Raw genomic sequence first — 23336 nt, forward strand, 5'->3', positions numbered from 1 at the left:
TTGTATTTCCTATATTGTAATTGATGTAAGTCTTAACACACAGATGTATCTGGCTCTGTAAAACTAAATGCAAAATTTGGTTGCTCATTTTCTCATCAAGGAACCGGAATGATCTGGCAAGCAACCAGCGAAATATACAGAAGCAATGAAAAGAAACTGCAAAAATAATTAAAAAGTACAGCTAACTTAACTGAAATAATTAAAAAGACAACAACATATCTATTTACAAGTAAACTGCTCATCTCTACAATGTACTGATTTGCTTGTCTAAACACAATCACAATATCTGCAATAACTTATTTTAATTTATTAAACTTTTCACTGATATTATCTAAAATTCAATTCAGGTTAAATCATTTCAATTAAAATTAAGTTTGTCAAACCTGTACAGCTAAAAGTTGAATAGTAAAAATGTTCAAATATGAACCACTATTCTTCACCTGTCATGCCACTAGAGGTTGCAGCCACAATAAACATTAATATGGGTCGTAAAAACGTGAGTAAAACGAATGATTTACAGGGTAATTTTTCTGTTGACAGTCTTTTTGGTCTCAGTCTACTAACAGGAAAAAGAGGATCACTTGTCATAGTAAATAAAATGGACTGTACGTTTGTCCTTTATTCTTTTTAAGATGATTATGATTCCTGAACTGCTAAAACTGATCTAAAATAAATTGTGATTCTTTAAATGCATATTCACCTGATTTAATATATTACTCTTTATTAAAAGGTTACATAAAAACACTGATCACATCAAACATTGACAGAACATGACAGAGCATTTTAAAAATAAAGTACATGTAAATGTGAATATATTGTAGACATATGAATAATGACATTTGTAACAAATAAAATCTAAAATAACATAATCCAGAGTGTATTTAACTTAATTTGATACTTTAGTAATAATTAGTCTTTGAAGTACATTAGTTAAAACAATGTTTACAAACAAACCTACAGAATTAAGGACGCACATATTTATACAAACACAATGTTAACATAATACAAAATCAATAACATAATGATGTAATCAGCAGCTTGTTTTCTTTTATAGCTTAAGTTACTTTTTTGGAAAGTGCACATTTGTTTCATTCATATATATATATTGTGCAAATAAACTTTTCTCAAAGTATTTTCATTTGTTACTTAACATTTGTTGGTGCAAGCTAGATTTCAGAACATTTTCACCAAATGCTTTCAAAAAGTGATGAGGACAAAATCAGCCATTTCAAAATGAAGAAGTCCTTTTTCTGAGAAAAGACATCTTCCTTTAGAACTGCAGAACAAAATCCAGAGTAGATGGCTGCCTCTTTTATGTCAATCCCACATTCTTCTAGGTCTTCATCATAGAAGATGAGGTTGTTCTTCTGCAGATGAACAAATGCGAGCTTACCGAGTTTCACAAGAAATTCCTTGTGAGTTTTCAGAAGTGTCTCTTTGTTTCTCTCAGTCTTTTCATATTTCTGCTTCTGCGTTTTGTCTGGGCAAACAGGAAATGTGCCATCATCTCTGTTAGAGTTTGAGGAACTTCAGCTGTCTCGTCTCCCCCAAAGATCTCCTGAAATAATACGGCAGAAATCCAGCAGAAGATCGGGATCTGGCACATGATGTCCAGACTCTGTGAAGAACGAATGTGTGAAATGATCCTGTCAGCAAGACCCAAGTCCTGATGAAACCTCCTCCTGAAGTACTCCTCTTTCTGTGGGTCACTGAACCCTCTTATCTCCATTACCTTGTCCACAAACTCTGCAGCGATCTGATTGGCTGCTGCTGGACGGGATGTTATCCAGAGGTTAGCTTCAGGAAGAAGGTTTCCCTGGATGAGGTTTGTAAGGAGATTTCCCACAGATGTTACTTCACTGACAGATGTTACCGGCTTGTTCTCAAAGTCCAGCTGAAGTCTGCTTTCATCCAGGCCGTCCAGGATCACCAGGACTCTGGCTCTGATGAAATCCTCTGAATCTTTCAGATCGTGGAGCGCAGGGTGAAATTCAGTCAGGAGTTGGTGCAAGCTTTTGTTACCTGAACTCAAATTCAGCTCTCGGAGCGAGATTGAAAACAAAATCAATGTCCCGGTTCTCTTTCTCCTCGGCCCAGTCAAGAATAAATTTCTGCACAGCAAATGATTTTCCAATGCCTGCAACGCCCTTCGTCAGGACTGTTCTGGGGGGTTTCTCTTGGCCAGGCAGAGGTTTGAAGATGTCACTGAGATTAATATGTTTAGAAGATTGTCGTTCCAATTTATGTTTAATGTGTCTGAACGCATGTTCTTCATGTGGAGCTCCACTCTCTCCAGTGGTGATGTAGAGTGATGTGTAGATGCTGTTTAGAGAACTCTGCTGCTCACCATGACCTTGGTACGTCGAAGTAAACTGCTTTTGCATTTCTTCTTTGAGATACTTCTTTCCTTTCAAAATGAGGTCGTTCCCTGTAAGAACTGAATGAACGATTTCATTCAGTTTTTTAAACAGTAAGTTTTTGTTCAAAAGATCATCCACTGCCTCAGTTGGTAAAGATGCTATGTAACAATGAATCAAAAGAAGTTTGAATGAAACCTGGAACATGACATTTCTAGTAGTTATTAGTAGCAGTATAACCAACACTACAAAAATGTGTTAAGTATATAGTTAAACTTACTCATGTCTTCCTCAGGATATCTCTGGTGTCTAGTGAAATAGACTGGATCCTCCATGGACACTGAACTGCTGGACGGTTCCCCACTCTGCTGTCTATAAGAAACAATGACACATATGACACGTTGTTCTTTTCAGATGCCCACTATTTCACTGGGGAGGATGCCACATCGGCTAAAACTGTTAGTTCTGATACCAATTATAGTTATACCATTTTCTCTGAGGCCACCAAGGGCGATGTCCAGTTGTACAAAATCATTGACTTGACATAGTTGTTCTTGTTGCATCAAGCCTCTTATGGTGCTTTCAGACCAAAAGCAAAGTGAGCGTTGGGGGCGGTTACATACAAAGTCAATGCAAAGATACGGAGAGCCGCGATTTCCTGGATGGTGGTGCGGAGGGGGTGGTGCCTGTGACATGAGGGCCTTCGTGTGAGTTGAAAATTTTCAACTTGAGCGAGAAAGTTGCATGACGCAGACGATAGTCTTTCAGCATTGAGACGTCACAGACGGCTTCAGAGCGTTGTTTGGAGAGGACCAGGCAGAGCAGAGGAGTGAAACGCTGTGGACCGACGGAGAGCTGCTAAACTAGGGGGAGTAGTCGAGGACAGAGCCAGGAGCAGCGCTGCAGGGTTTGGACAAATAAACACCCGTTGTCAGTCTGGATTATACAACTATACCGTTTACCCGCGGTAGGAGCTCGGAGTAAACTGCTTTTATTAAATAAGCTTTTTACCTTAGTTTTTGGGATTACAACGTTGATTTATCTTCACTCGTGCTTCTCAGCATCTAGCTTCCGTGCACAACCGGTTCCAATGTTGTTGTTAGCGCCGGTTGGCACCCAGAGCTCTGTTGGACTACTACTTCATATTTATATAAAAACCGGACATAAATGGACATTGTTTGGAGAAAGGAAAGCAAGGAAGTTTAACTACCTGGTGATTTTAGAAAATACACTGAAAAAAATTATAAATGCAACACTTTTCTTTTTGCCCCCATTCATCATGAGCTGAACTCAAAGAACTAAGACTTTCTCTATGTACACAAAAGGCCTATTTATCTCTTATAGAGTTCAAAAATCTGTCAAAATCTGTGTTAGTGAGCACTTCTCCTTTGACGACATAATCCATCCACCTCACAGGTGTGGCATATCAGGATGCTGATCAGACAGCATGGGTATTGCACAGCTGTGCCTTAGACTGGCCACAATAAAAGGCCACTCGAAAATGTGCAAAAACAAGTGTTGCGTATATAATTTTGTTCAGTGTATGTGTCTGTTACTTTATTCCTGCTATCGTTGAACTTTACTGTGAACGAGTTAGCATGGCATAGCCCTGATCGATCCAAACTCCATTCAGAAAACAAACATTTAAAAACTTGTTGTCCTGCTGTCTTGCTGACAGACCTGACAAAGCATGAATTCACATGTTTAACAAATCGGCATCATATTGTAGTTATTTCGGCATCAGTTTGATCCATTTATTGGGTATCACATTAAATTAAATCACAGTAAAATCTTTAAGTTCATTCAGCTGTAGTAATCGCGGGTTGTGTTTATTATAAATTCGCGATTGGTCTGAATGCACAGTTAGTCTAAAGGTGTGTTCAGATAGAACACAATATTCATTTTGAATGCAGTAGACACATCCACATGAGTTAAAAATGTTTAAGTTTGAGCAAAATATTCATGCTTATCGTAAAGCACATACAGGTACGTGTATATACTACAGTTACAAATGGCTTTACCACTTTCAGTCTCATTATGAATCGTTAATAAAATTACCACAATATGCTTTAAGATACAATACATTTCATTTACAGAATACATTACAATTACCTTTGTGCCTCTTGAAGACCAAAACTGAGCGGTTGGGACATGGATCTATTACTCTTCATCGAGACACAACTGGGAGCCGTAGATGTGGTTGTCTTCGGTAAACTAAAAAAAGATCTACTCAAGCATTCACTCAGCAATCACAAAAAATCACACATCTTTTACATTCAAATGTGAATTTATTGACTTTTGATTGTTTGCATGCCTCAGTTCCTGGCAAAGAACAAGAGCTCAGTCGAGTTTTGTAGGACTTTCAGGAATTGTACCATAATATACTGTACACTTGATGGAGGAAACGAAACTTTCTGAAGCGCTGTAGCAACATTTTACAAGGTCAAAATGGTGACATCTACTGGACAAACCTTGGAATTGCTTTTGTCTGAAATACCCACTAGAACCGCCAGGCTTCGCTGTATAGGCTACCTTTAACCGCCATAGTGGGTAAAATTTACCGGGGTAAATTTAGTGGTAAAATTTACCCGCTATAAAAACGCAGTGATTATTTTTGCTACATGTTGCTCAAACACACTTTGGGAAACATTTAGCACCTTGGCTGTGCATTTCCTATAAACACCATCCCCACATTTCAGGCATTTACAGAATATTTATTCTATTCTATTCATTGTCTTCACCGTGCAGGTCGCGCCGGCTCTTTTGATGTCATCCACTCGCCGCTGTTAGGGGCTGGGTGCTGTCTCTTTTCTTTGGGAACGGTGGGGATGTGTGTGTGGGATGCTAGGGAGGGAAGAGCGTGGGGGTGGCGGTCTTCTGGCCTGACCTGGCCTGAGTGACATTGCCTCCTGGGTGTGGGCGGACCTTCGGGTGCTCCTCCTTGGGGGTGCTTGACTGGGGGGGCTGGGCCCCCGTCCAGGGATGAGATCGGCCTCGGGGGCTGCTGGCACTGCCTGCACTCTGGGGAGGGATGCCTCTGGCTGGGCTGGGGGACCGTTGGCCTGGTTCTCCCGCATTATCACTCCCTGGCGGCAGGGAGCTTCCCGGCACAACTTTCTGCTGTTCTTCCTTGGGGCGGGGTACAGCTTCCCCGGGACATGCGGTCTGGGGTCCTTTGCGCTTGGGGTGCCCTGGCTTCTGGGGGTGGGGGTCTCTGCTCGGGTTGATCCTGTTACGGTTTGGAGGGCTGCAGTGGGATTGTGGGGCGATTGTCGATGCATCTTGATGCATTGTGCTTTTTCCCTGGGCAGGGTCTCTGAATGGCTGCTGGGCGTTTAGTTTGTGCATTGGAGTCTGGGGGAGGCATTTCCTCAGTGGCTTGGAGGGACCAGTTTGTTTCGTTGGCCTCGGATCGATGCTTCCCCATTTCTCTGTCGGCCAGTTGTTGGACCCCTCTGGATACTGAGGTATATAGTTAGTTTTTGGGATGTGCAGTGTGGGTGCGGGGCAGGGCTGTGCTCCGGTTCTGTGTTCTGGGCTTGTGCCTGGAGTTCTCGGCCCTTGACAGGTGGGTGGGTTGGTGGTGGCATGCAGCTGAGCTGGTTGATTTTGCCTCGTTGCTGGTTTGGCTGGTGTTGCATGGCGGCCGGGGGGCGTGCTGGGCATGGGGGATGTCAGCTGGCGCCGGCGGCCTTAGTTTTTTCCGGTGGTTGGGTGGACTTTTATTGGCGGGTGACCAGTGCGGCGCGTTTCTCTCTGCTGGCTTTCGCTGTCGTGTTATTCCGCTTGCTCTCTCTCGTTTGCCCGACCTCGCACGCGGGATTCGCGGGGTGCTGCTGGGCATTGGGTGTCGCCGTGCTTGCGCAGTGTGCGTGTAGGGCTCGCCACTTGTGCAACTAAAACACCCAAATGCCACACATCATTGCGTGGCATTTGGGTGTTTTGGTTGTTCGCTGCGCGGCGGTGGGGTGCTGGGTCGGGGGGGGGGGGCCTCCCTGTGTGTGTGCCGGGGTCGGCCCGGCGCTGCTCTTCCACGAGTTACGCTTCTTGCGTTCCGTCAGCATTACGTTGTCAACTGGCATTTGGGTCGGGGTCTTCTGCGTTTGCATCGCGGTGCATCTGGGAGTCTTTGTTTTTTTGATTGATTTGTTTCTTTTTTTTTCTTTCTCCCACCCCTATTGGCTACTGGGGTTCTTGCCTGCCTGTTGCTGGGGTAAGTGTGGCACAGTCGTGGCGTCCCACTCTCACTAACAACTACACATACAGACACATTCACACAGACACACACAGTCTCACACATAGACACAAACAAATTTAGGTTGTCCCTGGTAGAATTATTCCTGATGCTTTTCTTTCAGTTACTTATTTAAATTAATTGTTGTTATTCCAGCTCTCGTTGCTGTGCTGTGTTGCTTATTTAGTGTGCTGGACTGTTTCTTGTTTTCATTTTTCTCTTAGTTGTCATACTATGTCAGCTGTTTATTGCTGCTGTTCGGCTGGTTGTCTTTTACTATTATTATTTTTTATTGTTTGTTTTTGTTTGTGTTTGTTTGTTGTTGTTTTCTCCTCCCCAAGCCCCCCTCTCTGTTCTATTGCAGGTTTCGTTGCTTTCTGCAATTGGTGTTTCCCACTGCTTTTCCCTGTTGTCCCCATCTTCCATCCCCCTTATCTTACAGGTCTTGTCCTTTCTCTGTGCTGTCTGTTTGTGCCCCCCCCATCCCTGTGTCTGCCCCCCTGTCCGGCCGGTGACAAATCAATATATAATTATATAATTAAATAAATAATAAAACAGACAAAGGAGTATATTAATACTCTCTTTGTCTGTCTGGCACAATATGGTATCCAGGTCATCATACTCTATACCAGGCTGCTGGACAGGACAGGTTTAAAAAATAAATAAATAAATAATATATGCTTGAAGCATAACATCTCTAGCACACTGTATACTTTTTGCTTAAAACAGACCAGTCAACTTTTTTCAGTGTGCAGTTTTTGTTACTATGTCTTCTACAGCCTGCCCATTAATGAAGAAATAAACTTTTATTACCTGACCAACGGCTCACTGCAGGAGCTGTTTGGCTGCTCAAAGGACTCATCAACCGTTAAAGAGGAAGAGTCATGTCGTTTCCTCTTCTTCTCAGCCATTCCTATTGTGAAACAGTGGCGCATGAAAAAACACTTCAATAGGGTTATAAAGGACAGAATATTTTGCTTAAATAATAGTACCAATAAAGTAAAATTCATAAATAATGTTATATGTAAAATGCTGCATTCAGGAAAAAAGGACCCAAAACTAAAGGTGCTAATGACGCAGAATGAACCATTTCAAATATTGTGTATTATTTAAAAAATTGTTATTGAAGGAGAACGACCACAAGATCTCAAATATTTGGTTAATTTATTGCTGGCTGGAGGCAACAAGAATTTCAATAAATATTACAAAAAAAGCTTCTGAAAGAAATTTCCTGCATGAGCTCTAATTACATGTGGGGACTGCCACGTGGTGACCAAACAAAGAAATTAAACAAAGGATTTGTTTATGCTAAAATAAACGCTCTACACGCCTGCTGCCACGTGGTTGAGCGAATATAAAGGTCAAGATATCTTTTTGTTTGTTTGTAAAAAAAAAACAACAACAAAAAAAGTAACATTAATACAATTAATAACTTGTGGGCCTACTGGTTAAATTTTTCCCAAACAACCAATGGTCTCATCACATTTTTCATGTTAATCTTGTGGTTTAGGGCCAGTTGTAATCAGCTTACGAGACTTTGCAGGAAAGCAGGCAAACGACAGAACTAAATGCAAACGACACGAACCAGACAACCTGTATCACCTGATGACTGATAACTAAGATATCTGAAAGAAACATGAAGGAGCACTTACTTTCGTTTTTATCCTGCTTCTTATGCCTGCTTTTCACAAAATATTCTCTTGCAGCAGCTCAAACAAAAGATTTACTTTCACTTTCAAGTATTAAGGGGGGCGACAGGGTGAGGTTGAGAGAGGTAGGGTGGGGCTCAACGTCTGCAACGTCTTCTGTTAGTTAATAAGTCCTTTATTGGTCTTGGTCCAGAATATTTATCAGATCTGCTTTAGTTTATGAACCTTCTCAACCGTGAGGTCCTATACTGGCTTTAATTATCCCTAATATCTGAATAACTCACCTTCCTTTTATTATTATGGCTCACTTCTGTGGAGCAGCAGCCTGAGGACCTGAGGGCAGCAGAGAGGGTTGATATTTTTAAAAGTAAACTAAAGACTTACCTTTTTAACGTACTTTTAGTTCAATTGTATTTATTTTAATCATATCTTCATATCATATTTATTTATGCACTCACATTTGTGTCTGTTTTACTGAAACAATGTTTTATTTCATTTTATTACCCTGTACCCTTATTTTTTATTGTATTATATTATTTTTTTATTGTCCATCCATCCATCTTCATCCGCTTATCCGGGATCGGGTCGCGGGGGGAGCAGCTCTAGCAGGGGACCCTAAACTTCTCTTTCCCGAGCCCATTAACCAGCTCTGACTGGGGGATCCCGAGGTTTTCCCAGACCAGTGTGGAGATATAATCTCTCCACCTAGTCCTGGGTTTTCCCGAGGCCTCCTCCCAGATGGAAATGCCTAGAACACCTCCCTAGGGATGGAGAAGAGTCAGTGAATTGCAGTGAGTTTTGTATTTTTATCTACAAAAGTACATTTTACAGAATGGGTTACACTCTCACCCAACAGGAGCGCAAGCTGAGAGAAATACACTGGTACTCTCGTTGCAATGCAAATCATTCACTTTCTCTTTCCTGCCAACGGTTCTGTACGTTAAACTAATGTAGAAGGGCTCCAACACCTCGACCTCCCAGTAGCAGCGTCCGTCTAGACCCTGTTCACACGGTGCCCGTTTCTTGCTGATGGAGATGTGACTGCTCCTTTTCCACCCAGTCCACATTTCTGTTCCCTCCCGATAGAAGGAGGTTCCTTATATATGTGAATAAAGACAAAGAAGAAACCACAAAAGATATCTGAAAAATGACTCAGTTTAAAAATAACAAAACACGTCAGTCCTTCAGTAGGCTACTATAAAGGAAAAAGTTCATGCCTCCCAAAAAACACACACAATGTTCTTCGTTTCCTTAAAGTCTATTTCTAACATCCATTGAAACTTTGTAAATTCACCACAACATTCATTAGAAATACACTGATTAACAATAACAAAATTCTTGTAAAACAGTAAAACTTCAATTGAACTCTAAACTTAGAGGCCATGTGCGGCCATAGGTGTCGTTTTTTTGTAGAGATCCGTGTAGGGAAACGAGTCAAAGGTGAAAGTGAGTGTCTGAGTCCGTCCTCTCTCTCTACCGCTTCAGCCTTCATACAGAGCAAGTACTGTACTCTGTGTTGACATTTTTATGTAAAGTAGGATCTTTCAGTAAATAATAAACATCACATATTCAGTCAAGTCATATAGTATTTTACATTTTAAAATGTATTAAAAGAGTGGCCCTGATGGAGCTGATAACATTAATATACAGCAAGTATTGTTATCTATAAATTACAGGTGCTATGCTAAAGTTTGTCAGTAGATGTTGGATCATCAGCCAGTATCAGCACAAACTCCAGCCTCAACCAGTACCAGCACAGACCCAGTACAGACCTCTTTAGCAAGTCCCACAGACCCAGGTGAAATACAGGGAACTTCAGCCAGTAGCCTACTAGCACAACCATAGATGTAGAGCATAGGTGTCATTTACAGTGTCCCCATCACTTTTTGAAGGTATTTGTTAAAATGGTTCTGATGCATTGCTTGCAACAAGACATGTTAAATAACAAATGAGATTGCTTTGAGAACGGTTTATTTGTACAATAAGAAACATGCAATGCAGTGTAAATATCTAAGAAACAATATGCATTGTCCAAGAAAGTAACTTAAGATTACTAAATTATATTGCATTATATTTTTTACACTTTGTATTGTCACCTTACGCCTGAATTTTGTGTTTCCCTTTGTATGTGTATAAAACACATTTCTACAATAAATTGGTTGAAAATGTCTCCAGAATGCAGGAAATTAAGTGTTTAACGCTCAAAATCCTCTGGAGGAGGACCCCCAGAACCCCCAACTCATACATCACAGTAGTGAATATTTATTTTAATATCTTCTTGTTGTGGTAACATTTCACGAGCAAGTGTATCACTGCACCTCTAATCTGAGCCCTTAAATGCCCCGACCACTTTTCAGCACAAAGTGACGCCCTTGATGAACAGCCAACAACAGGTACAAGCAGCTCAGACCGTAATAGAACATTAGATTGGCCCCAGTCGTAAGAGACTTGATGAGGACTGAGTTAGTGTGCAGAGGTCCATTCAAACCAGATTTATTAGTGAGACAGTTTTAAAGGTGGGAGGATTGTAGCAAGAGTACTGCTGTGTCAGGTGTGACACAGCTGTGTCAGCAATGGCAAATTGTTTACATGGCTCACGAGTCAGGTAGGAGGGCCCCATAGCAGAATTTCTTTAAGGTCCCTGGGTTCCGCTTCATGATTTGACAAATATATGCAGGTCCCCATTAGATAGTCTGCTTTTTTATAAAATTCAAGTTAATATGGACATGCTAAAAACACGTTTGCTGTCACGTAAATTCGATTATGCTCGAACATTAGATTGAGGCGGGAAGTGAAAGGCAGAATAGAAAAGATGGAGGAAAGCCCATACTGTGCTAGTTATTGTGTATCTATCATTGTGTCATTCCAGTTAACGCGTGTGTGAAATCTTGAATCGCTCAGTTAATTTTTAAATCGTGGGTAAAAAACCTTTGAGTCAAAAGTGTCAAATATTCAGAGCACAACTATAGACTGTATCCGACCAACTGTGCTCACAATCTCCCGTTCGGTTCCTGGGTATGAATAATAATTTTCTTAAGAAATTATAATGTAACAATGAAGCTGATCATTACGGCACAACCAAAATAATGCTTCGCTGGTGTGAAGACAAAAATTAAGCACCACAGCAATCAAACATTTTTTTAGCGGATATTGTTGAGTTTTCACAATAAGAACTATTCACCCTTTCAGACAGTCTATAAGCAGTCGGTTATCAGACAGGCACAAAAGGTAGTTTCTGATCCTACCCACATACTTCACCTAAAATTTCATCTTTCCACCTTCTGGTAGGAGATTCAGGGTTCCCAAGTGAAAGCTGAACCGATATTCAACATTCAACTTGGCTGTAAGGGTTGTGCAATATGTCGGTTTTGTGCATTGTAGGCTATGGGCTCTGTGCAACAGTTATTGTGGGCAATGCAGGATTTATTGGTTGTGCCATCAAATGCAGCCATTGTGAGAAGGCGTGAATGTGTATATTTATACAGTAGGTAGATGTCTTATGTATATGAGAGCATGTGTTTTGTTACATGACTGTGTGTTGAGAGATGTCTATTTTAATAAAAATAAATAAAAATAAATTTCCCTTCAGCGACAATAAAGTACATCATATCTATTCCACTGAGTAAATATTAAGCACCACAGCAGCCAAACACATTGTTCACTGCCCATTCCTACAAGTTACTGCTCTGCTTGACAGATTCATATAAAAATCACTAAACTGCCACCACTCAACTAACTAACAAAGCAAAACTCAAAATAACCTCAAAGGTTGACTTCCCAACTTTGGGCATGCTTTGGAATAGTGCAGTTGTTTTAGCTTTTATTTTTTTATTTGATTATTTGATTTGTTGTTTTGTCTATAAATGTCAGAAAACATCTATCACATTTTCCAGAAATGTCAATGGTATATTCCTCATAGTGGAGAAACTTGAGAAAGCAAATGTTGGGTATTTTTAGTTGACAAATTACTTAACAATGAATGAATGATCAAAATTAGCAGTTTCTTCTAATTAAGTATTTGATTAGTCAACTAATTGTTGCAGGTGTACATTTTTAACACAGTAACCTCAGTTCAAACCTCTAGGATCCAAATTATAGTTATGTACAGTTAGTGAAACCCTCAACCTCAGTCTTATACAGTGTAACAGCACGTAGGACATCCTTACACTGCAAATACAACAGTTTTTGGACTATTTATGACACATAATGGGTTCAATCTGAGAAAATGCTGCAGAGGACTGAGTGTGAAGTTCAACAGCAGGATAAAGGGGCTCACTGAACTTTGCTTTGAAGGTATGGAGGCAAACTCTACTGTCGGAGGAAACTCGGTAGAAGGACAGAGTGCCAGCCGGCCAATCCAGAAACACTCCTACTTGACTGGAGCGCCATCCGAGTGAAGACACATCTACTTTGTTGTTGCAGTGCAAAATGTAATAACCATCATTAGAGCAAACTAGACACCAAGACTTGTCATTGTGTCCCAGCTTGAAATCATCCCATTTTCCTTCCTTGTCAGCTCCTCTGTATGTCACCCCAACGCTGAAGAGGCCGAACACCTCGACCTCCCAGTAGCAGCGTCCGTCCAGACCCTGTTCACACAGCACCCGTTGGCACTGATCAAACCTTTCTTGGTGATGATGATGTGGCTGCTCCTCTTCCACCCAGGTCACCTTTCTGTTCCCTTCAGAGAGAAGGAGGTTCTTGTGGGCTGTGTTGGGGTCCCAAGTGAGCTCACAGGCATCTGGAGGTAAAGAAAAAACACTTTAAAACCACAGGCCGCTAAAGACAACCATATCACTAAGCATTTAATTTACTGCTTCTTCACTAGTTCACTATTCCTACCAGCAAACATACAGACACTTACATTTCTTGAAGCCTGGTTGTATCCGGTCACTTCCACCATGTTCAACGCTGTTGAGATTTGTTTTTTAGAATTTATTCAGATAATAAAGTAACTGTGAATTCAGATTAGTAGGACTGCATTATGAGGCTAAATGTAAGCAGTAACTAGAATTTATTGTAGCAGGAAAGTCAATAGTGTCGTATATCTGTAATTACTTGAGTGTGTTGAGCTTGTATTGTGGATCGTCCCTCAGCTCAGAGAGCAGCTTCTCTCCTGAGTCTCCTGGATTGTTGTAGCTCAGGTCCAGGTCTGTCAGATGGGAGGGGTTGGACCGCAGAGCCAAGGCCAGATGAGCACAGCCTTCCTCGGTGACCAGACAACCTGACAACCTGAGAAAACAGTGTTTGACATACCAGCAAATATATTTAAAATAAGTTTATAAAAAGCATTATCACCAGCAATGAGCAGTGCACAGACCTTTAAATGACTAAAATATGGTTTAAAATAATGAGGGGCCCATCAGTGGGATTCGGTACTGTGATTAAAGTAAATCATATTCACTTTAAAGAGTTTAGCTATGGTTGTATAGTGGCATAGCCAGAACTCTGAGAATGTCCACAAAGGATGAACTCTGCTGAGGCCTCAAACTGGCATAAGATGTAGTTAAGTGAGAAATGAGATACATAGGTTGGCTTGCCAGTCTGGTTGGTCCTTGTCCAGGTGGAAGGAAGCCCAACTACCTTTGGAAAAGTCAAAGACCATCTTCATAAATGAGGTGGATTCGACATGATGAAGGTATATTCTAAACATCAGAGAACAAAACAAGGGGTCTACAGCTATGTTACCATGTGGATGTTTAGCAGGCACAATGTTTACCGTGTTCACCATCGTATAAGACTTAGCAGATCCTCCGTTTTTGCCCGTACGCATTAATCCGCTACCCCAGAGTTTTAAAATGAAAAATGGGGTTGGCAGAATTATCAAACTTTTCCGTTTTAGGTCTTCGAATTTGCCGTTTTAGTCTGGATGGGAGGTGCAAATGTAGCAAAAGATCTTTGTTTCAAAACAAAAACGTAGTAGTGTGGATGGCCCCTCAGACCCTGTCTACACAAACACGGGTATTTTCAAAACCAGGTGAAGATTTTAAGAATCACCAGTTGCACTATGTTATGACCTGGCTCAAAAGGCCAGACACACCATGGTAAACAGGTAACATATGTTTATTTAATGAAATAAACCAAATCAATAGTTACTTCAAATTAACATAATTAAATTATGAGGTATTTAGTCTATGGTTTCAGTAGTGCAGGATGATGGTTGCATGAATGTATGTGTGAAGGAGTTGTAGCATGCAGACAAAACAAATACCACAACGCAACAGTCCAACCAAAGAAAACCAAACTAAGTGGAAAACCAGGGAGGCGGCCGCGGGGAGGTCTGATCTGGTCTTGATAGCAGCTCCCTTGCCGAATGAGAAAACGGTCCCAAATACTCTACAGGGCAATTAGCCCAGGTGCCCAGAGCCACTGCAATCAGCCCCTCCGAGAGAGAGAGAGAGAGAGAGAGAGACCACACTCATGACCCCAAAGGGCGTCACAGTCGGGTAGACAGTAAAACCGCAGTTTTTGCCTTGCAACGTCAGAGTGCGTGCCGTTATCTGCTGTGTTTGATGTCAGATTGTGTGCTACTGCCCGCTTTGTTTACGATTTTCTGATTTCTCTGATCGCTGAGCATGGCTTTACGGTTACGGTCAAATCGCCGCTTGGTGGTTTGGCATGCTCTTGACATCGCTAGATTGCGTGTTTTGCGTTTTCACGTTAATTATGGCTGTTGGCTAGAAAGAGGTCACAGGTTTATTGTTGATTATGTAACCTTACAGTTTTATTTAGTTATAACGTTACACTGGTTTGAGAGTCTGGTGGTGTGTTGACTTACAGTAGTTTAAGCTGTCAGTGATTGCATTGCACAGGTTGTGCTCTGTAAATGAAAAACAGGTTACAGGTTTATTGTTGATTATGCAACATCACAGTTTTATTTAGTTAACGTTACACCAGATTTCTGGGGAGTCTGGGGAGTGTTTTGACTTACAGTATTTAATAAGCTGTCAATAATTGAATTGTACATTACATGGTTGTGCTCTGTAAATGAAAAACAGGTTACAGGTTTATTGTTGATTATGCAACATCACAGTTTTATTTAGTTAACGTTACACTGGATTTCTGGGGAGTCTGGGGAGTGTTTTGACTTACAGTATTTAATAAGCTGTCAATAATTGAATTGTACATTACATGGATGTGCTCTGTAAATGAAAAACAGGTTACAGTTACAGAATTCTTTATAGCTCTGTGGTTTTATAAGCAACCTGGATTGAATGCAGCAGGTGATACAACATTCGTAATAACCACGAGAGACTGGAGACTTGACTTGGACTCTGGCTCAAAGACTTGTGAGCATCTCTGATACATAATTACTAGTTACTTTTTATTTACTAGTTACGAGTTCTGATGCTACAAGAAATAACAGAAGACATTCCTTCTAAAGCATTTTGGAAGGTCATTGTTGCATTTGAATAATTAGTTATCATCCAAAAAATGAGAATAGAGCATCAACCACTTCTTGTTAGAGCAGCACATAGCTAACACATAACCTTTTCTGTCTGCCTGGTCTCCTTTATGGTGTGTGTGTGAATGTAGTTTTTTGCATTCTTTTGCCCTTTTGCGATGTCTGCTGTGTGCTTGGTTTGTTTTTGTTTGGCGTCCGTCTCTGTGTTCTGCTTTCTCTCTCATGCTCTGGATACCGCTGGTGGGCGTGGTCGCTGGTGCCCCTGCCTTCTCACCGGGCTCATCACTTCAATCAAGCACACCTGTTCCATATCCTGCAATCAGCTCACCCATAAAAGCCAGACCAACTTTCAGTCCATGCCGGATTGTTGTACTACTCAGTGTGAGCACACGCCAGGCAAACTTAGTCTGCAACGCTGAATCTTGTCTGACTTTTTGAGATACTGATAGTTAACTCGTTTTTTCCTGTCTCACCGCAGAGTACCAGCCTGGACCTCGGACTCAGTTCAACTCACTTGAATCACGAGAGCACAGGAACCCGGACCCCTAACTCCCAGGCCAATCTGAACATATACCGCCCAACCACATCTTTATTTGCAACTTCTTTTAATGAATTCACCTTTGTTTGAACTGCTACTCTGATCTGCGTTTTAGTTCTGGTCCCCGACCCTGATATTTCCACGTAGAATAGATTAAAGTAGGACTACAACTGTCCCCCTTTATCTGTTACTGTACAGTATATCTGTATTGATACCTCATTATCTCCAGTCTGCAGCATTGACTCGACAGTCCATCACAGAGCAGTTTCACTCCTGAATCTTTCAGGTCATTGTTGCTGAGGTCCAGATCTCTCAGAGCTGAGTAGGAGTACTTGAGAGCAAAGGCCAGGTGCTCAATCCACTCTGCAGTCACTTTGCAGTCTGCTAGTCTGAGGGCGAAAGTTGAAGTTTCACAAAAAAGGAGCTTTTTCCCATAAATATTTGCTAGAACTAACAATACAGATTGTTAAAACCAGTACAACATACAGGGAGACAATCTTGCTCTTGGTAAGAACATATCATACAACAAAGATCCCAAAACAGTCACGGTTACAGGCAGGACCAGACTTGACAGAGGACACAGAGCACAACAAGCTGCAATGATCCGACAAGACAGAACTGAAATGATAATCATTTAAACACACAGGCAAACGAGCAGGTCGGGAGAAAAACAGGTGAAACACATAAAGAAATCAAGATCAGGAGCTCATACAAACACAGGCAGGCAGAGCAAAGAACAGGTGACCCAAATGGGGCAATCAGACAGACAGGACACAGAGCTTGAAGTAACACCAGACAAGACTAAACATAACAGGAAACAGGCTGACTGAACACAAGACAAGAGACAAACAGGGCTGCATCCGAAAAGTCAAAAAATCCTTTTCTTGACCTCGATGGAAAACGTTATGAGGTTAAGGAAAGATGTGAAGGAGAATTCAGAAGGACTTAGGAAAAGAAGGCCGTGGGTCTAAAAGAATTGTACTGCTCTTTTCTAAGCGACGTAATTATGCGACGGCGGATTTTACTGACGTGGCTTGCCGTGATAAAACTACAATGTTCTGAAGATGGACAACAAAAAGCGCATCTTTGACACTGCGCCCTGTGTTGTTGTAATGCACAGTGGAAAATATTACTTAATAACCAAGATAGTAAAAAGGTAGATAAGGTACCAGTCACTAAGTAATAGACAGTGTTGTCACATTGAGAATGCTCACTCACGCTCACCCTCCTGTCCACCCATAGGTGTATTTATCAACATGAATCCCAATTGTATGTAAATACAGTGTTTCCAACAGAATGACAGCGTAACTGTGGCGAGAGAGAGAGAGATGGGGCAATAAGAGATGCTGAGAGAACATGTGTGCTGCGCGGAGCTCTGTCATGAAATATGATTTTACCCATTTTAAATAGTAACAAAATCAATCGAAAATCAATCTGTGGCGATCAACGCTGATAATGTGGCAGACATGATAAGTTTACAAGACCACCTTGCTTTTTTAGTAAGTTTAACTATTGTAGTAATAATAATAATAATAATATGTAGTAAAATGTTACATATTACAGAGAAATTAAACTTACATGGCCTTTCTGCTGCTCCTCACAGCTGGTATCAGCCTCCTCCTGCCTTCCTCTGATGTGTTGTAACTCTTCAAGTCCAACACATCCAGATCATTCTTCGATACCTGCAGCATGTAGGCCAGTGCAGAGCAGTGCAGGGGAGTCAGCTCTGTTTTTGAACCATCTGACAACGTCAGATATTCCTGAAGCTCATCTTTGACTTTGTGATCTCTCATCTCCACCATGGTCTGGAAGAGGTTGATGCAACTGTCTGGAGAGAGGGTCGTCCTTCGGATGGCTTTGAGGTGAGTCAATACTTTCTTGTCTGTATCTTGGCCTGGGTCCGGCGATGTCAGCAGACCCTGAAGGACTCTCCGGTTGGGTTCAATCATGAGGCCAAGGAGGAACCGCAGGAAGAAGTCCAGGTGGCCGTTCTTCTTCTCCAACACTTTATCAATTGTCATCTTTAGAAGATCAAGCAAAGTATGTTCTTTGTCCTTCAGGTCGAGGAAGTCGCCGAGCTCTTTTGTATTCTTGTTTGTGAAACAGTCAAAGACAAAAAGAGCTGCAAAGAACTCCTGTATGGTCAGGTGCACAAAGAAGAAGACCTTTTTCTGAGAAAAGACGTCTTCTTCCCTTAGAACTGCAGAACAAAATCCAGAGTAGATGGCTGCCTCTTTTATGTCAATCCCACATTTTTCTAGGTCTTCATCATAGAAGATGAGGTTGTTCTTCTGCAGATGAACAAATGCGAGCTTGCCGAGTTTCAGAAGAAATTCCTTGTGAGTTTTCAGAAGTGTCTCTTTGTTTCTCTCAGTCTTCTTTTCATATTTTCTGTTTCTGCGTTTTGTCTGGGCAAACAGGAAATGTGCCATCATCTCTGTTAGAGTTTGAGGAACTTCAGCTGTCTCGTCTCCCCAAAGATCTCCTGAAATAATACGGCAGAAATCCAGCAGAAGATCGGGATCTGGCACATGATGTCCAGACTCTGTGAAGAGCGAATGTGTGAAATGATCCTGTCAGCAAGACCCAAGTCCTGATGAAACCTCCTCCTGAAGTACTCCTCTTTCTGTGGGTCACTGAACCCTCTTATCTCCGTCACCATGTCCGCAAACTCTGCAGCGATCTGATTGGCTGCTGCTGGACGGGATGTTATCCAGAGGTTAGCTTCAGGAAGAAGGTTTCCCTGGATGAGGTTTGCAAGGAGATTTCCCACAGATGTTACTTCACTGACAGATGTTACCGGCTTGTTCTCAAAGTCCAGCTGAAGTCTGCTTTCATCCAGGCCGTCCAGGATCACCAGGACTCTGGCTCTGATGAAATCCTCTGAATCTTTCAGAACGTGGAGCGCAGGGTGAAATTCAGTCAGGAGCTTGTGCAAGCTTTTGTTACCTGAACTCAAATTCAGCTCTCGGAAAGCGAGACTGAAAACAAAATCCAAGTCCTGGTTCTCTTTCTCCTCGGCCCAGTCAAGAATAAATTTCTGCACAGCAAATGATTTTCCAATGCCTGCAACCCCCTTCGTCAGGACTGTTCCGGGGGGTTTCTCTTGGCCAGGCAGAGGTTTGAAGATGTCACTGAGGTTGATAAACGTTTTAGAAGATGATCGTCGTTCCAATTTATGTTTAATGTGTCTGAAAGCATGTTTTTCATGTGGAGCTCCACTTTCTCCAGTGGCGATGTAGAGTGATGTGTAGATTTTGTTCAGGGAGGTCCCTGGGTCGCCATCACCTTCAGATATCAAAGTAAATTTATTTTGCATTGCTTCTTTAAGATTCTTCTTGGCTTTCAAAACGGGGCTGGTCTCTGTAACAATCAAACACATGCCAATAACAAATGAGTGGTTATCAAATAATTTTATTTAGGTCATGCAAAAAGCACAAGCAAACACGAAATCTTGACTTTAATGTCTTTAATGTCAATTTATTATTATTCTGATATATTATATGTTCTTAGTCAGAGTTTAAAGTCTGAATGCAATTTGGAACCTGAAACCACCAAAGAGTTATATAATCAGAATTGGGGAGAGAAACTTGATTGACTTGAAGGTACATTACTAATACGTGATGACCAACCGTGATGATGAAGTATTGATCTGTTACTAGCATTAGTTGTAGTAGCAGTAACAGCAGTAGTAAAGGTATGTATGGAGGACATATGTAAAGTTACCAGTGTGCTGTTCGTGATCTTTTCTGGGTTTCTTTCCACACTTTGAGCAGCAGTAGTCTGCTGGTGAATCATCCTGGTCCCAGTCTGAGCTGATACAGTGTTTGCATGACCAGTGTCCACAGCTGAAATGGACCGGATCCCTCAAAACCTGCATACACACTGAACAGCTGGACGGCTCTCCAGGCAGCTGGCTGATGGGTGATAAACAAATGAAACATTATTGCTGTCAGATGTGAGTCAGTAACGGTGATACCGTGTTCTCTGGGGGAGCCTCGTCTGATGAACAATTGAATGACACTGTCAGTTTCACAATGCATGAAGCCTTTTGGTCTGAGGGAGAGTTCAGAGTGAAGGCCAGGCATATTTTAAATGCAGTTTAAAGTGCTTCACAGATGACTGTTATTATTATTATTATCATCATCATTATTATTATTAATACTACGACTAATAATAAAACAACTGGAGTTAAATAAAAGAAAGAATACTAGATAAAATGTATGTTCCATATGTGCTAAGACCTTGATCTAAATTAACAGTAATTATAACCGAAACAAAGGACGCCACGTACTGAACCGAAGGTTCTTTACAATTCTGGACAAAATATTACATGTACCATTACACGACAAATAAAACTTCTGTTAGAAATGCAATTTTAAAAAAAACAAACAGGACAGAACAGAACAGCTGCTAAAACTGTAAAGTAAAATGTAAATTTGTTGAAAGTTGCATGTTGTCTTTCCAGATTCCATGTTGTCTGTTAATTAATTTTACATTTTATTAGACTTCTTGACATTCTACATATGTAAAACTGCATAACAGAGATATGAAGGCGCATAATGCTGATGTCAGAGATGCACAACGTGAATGAACCTCCGTCACACATAGTTTCATCTGATCAATCTCTTTATAAATCTTTGATAAACAAACCTTAATATGTATTTAGATGCAAGATATTTTCTTTCCTGTATACATTAAATAAAATTACCTTTGTGTCCTTTTAACACCAAAGCTGATCGGCTGGTTCATGGATGCATCACTCTTCATCGAAACAAGACTGGGAGCAGTGGACTTCCTACTCAAGTGTAAAAAGAGAAAAAATCATTTTATTACACTACTAGTGAAAAGTTTGGACACACAAATAAAAGGCACATTTTTCCATTAAAATAACACAGAATTGATCAGAAATACAGTGTAGACATTGTTAATGTTGTAAATGACAGTTGTTTCTGCATAGGCCTTATCTCAGCCCATAAAAAGAAAAGATTAGTTTTAATAAAGATTAGATTAATCTTTTCTTTTTATGACTTTTTCTTTGCAACTCTGCCTAGAAAGCAAGTATTCCAGAGTCGCCTGTTACTGTTGACGTTTAGACTGCTGTTATGGAGGTACTGGTAGTGAATCCAGTTGAGGACCTATGAGGCGTCTGTTTCTTTAGACCCTCTAATGTATTTGTCCTCTTGCTCAGTTGTGCACCGCGGCCTCCCACTGCTCTTTCTGTTCTGGTTACATAAAGTTTGCACTGTTCTGTAAAGGGAGTAGTACACAGCATCTTCTGTGTCTGGCGTGGAATAGTTTCATTTCTCAGAACAAGAACGGAAAAAATTTCTTGTGAAGTTTTCTTGTGAAACTCTGCAAGAAAAAAGTTCTTAAGTCTAAAGAAGGCCAGTTTTATTGGCTCTTTACTGAGGACAACAGTTTTTAAGCTGTGCTACCATGATTGCAAAAGGCCTTTCTAATGAGCAAATAGTACTTTAGGAGCACAGGGCTGATGGTTTCTGATAATGGGCCTCTGCAGATATGCCATAACAAAGCAGCTGTTTGCAGCAACAACAGTCATTTACAACATTAAGAATGTTTACATGTATTGTATTTCTGATCAATGTGATGTTTTTTTAATGGATAAAATATTTGTTTATCATTCGAAAACAAGGACATTTCTAAGTGTGTCCAAACTTCTCCCTGTTAGTGTACGTTTAACTTACTCAATAGCCAAGAACATGTCTATAACCTACACACATGAATGTATTTATTAATAGTGGACAAAGTTATGGATTACCGTTTTAACTTCTCATCACCAAAGCTGATTGGCTGGTATATGGATGCATCAATCTTTATAGGAACACAGCTGGGACTCCAGGATTCAGCTTCACTCATCTGTGAACTGTTAAATAAAAAGAGACAGAAAAAGGTCCAGAAACCGCAAAACATAACTACGAGACTCCAGCCATGCTCGAGGCTTTGTGACGTTGTACTTAGGCACAGTGGTATTTTGTATCTGACCTACTGTATATAGTGTTTATGTACAGTATCTTATACTTCCAGCTTTTTAGTTTTGTATTCGTAGTAAGATAACCTGTATCTTACTGTGTGTATTCACACCACTACTTTTTAAATGTAAAGCACCACGCTGCTATATTTTATAGGACTTTGGCTGAATTAAATATAATCGGCCTACAGTGATTAAAACTTTGTACAGCGTGTTTTTCCCTTGTTCATGACGTCATAGCTGCACATTTATGAAGGCTATCACAGTACCTGATTGGCAGCTCACTGCAGGAGCTGATTGGCTGTTCGGACGTCAAAGAGGAATTGCTGTAGGTAGAGCTGGATCGCTTCCTCTTCTTCTCCGACATATCTTCTGCAGCAGCTGAAACACAGCTATCACTATGTCACTATGTAGATCTGTATTTGATGCTCTGTTGATTCTTGTATGTTGTTCCTCAAATGTAAGTCGCTTTGGATAAAAGCGTCAAATGAGTAAATGTAATATAATGTATCAAAAGCCAAAAAAACGTTTCAAGAGGTTTGTAAAGGAGACGTTTCATACATACACAGACACATAGGCCTATATCCACTTGTGTAATATAGGCCTAGTTAAATTCTAATACAATGCAGTATATAATGCGTTTGATTTGTCGGAATGGCCAGCGTAGAATACAAACTTTGGTTCATTATTTCAGTACATATTCTACGCATGAGCCCTAAAGGACATCTGAACTTACAAAAAACTTGACTCCTCGTTGCTTTCAGAATCCAAAATATTTTCTATGGACGTTTCACATGACCAGGACACTCAAAGTTGTAGGCTGTAGCTACTGAATACGGATGTTCCCGTCAGTTAAACTTTCGGTATCGACTCTCCCCTCCCCTAACATCAGACTGGATGGTGTCACATTTCTGCATCCGGAATCTTCTCTCTGCTTTATTCTGTGAGTCTCATAGTTCATCTCATGATTATTACCAAAGTCCTTATATGCAGCTCAGTTTAAACTGTTCTGACAGGTGAATACTTTTTAACACTTTTTAAGCACTTTGGCGTCACCCAGTGGAGCGAAATACTCACCACAAGTGCAGTGACTCCTACATAGCCGACTGATCCTCCTCAGATAATACAATCTAACTAGTACTTTGAGGACACAAAGGTCAC

At 40.9% G+C, this 23336-nt stretch overlaps 1 protein-coding gene and 1 pseudogene across 1 annotated transcript; both read right to left on the minus strand.

Moving 5' to 3' along the window:
• LOC119911941 overlaps positions 1-8304 on the minus strand; it is a 38389-nt pseudogene extending 30085 nt beyond the window's left edge.
• Positions 8305-12084: 3780 nt separating this feature from the next.
• On the minus strand, positions 12085-23051 carry LOC119913223 (NLR family CARD domain-containing protein 3-like). The gene is given in 11 exon segments (XM_038732597.1): positions 12085-12981; positions 13105-13151; positions 13299-13472; positions 16399-16572; positions 17762-18653; positions 18656-19546; positions 19910-20100; positions 20895-20981; positions 21966-22070; positions 22445-22556; positions 22912-23051. Coding segments are annotated over 10 exon segments (3210 nt in total). The 5' UTR covers positions 22543-22556; positions 22912-23051; the 3' UTR covers positions 12085-12430.
• Positions 23052-23336: the final 285 nt, after the last annotated feature.

Source organism: Micropterus salmoides, unplaced genomic scaffold (assembly GCF_014851395.1).
Source record: "Micropterus salmoides isolate LMB-PRFRI ecotype aquatic unplaced genomic scaffold, ASM1485139v1 Ms_hic_scaffold_2, whole genome shotgun sequence".
Lineage (NCBI taxonomy): Eukaryota > Metazoa > Chordata > Actinopteri > Centrarchiformes > Centrarchidae > Micropterus > Micropterus salmoides.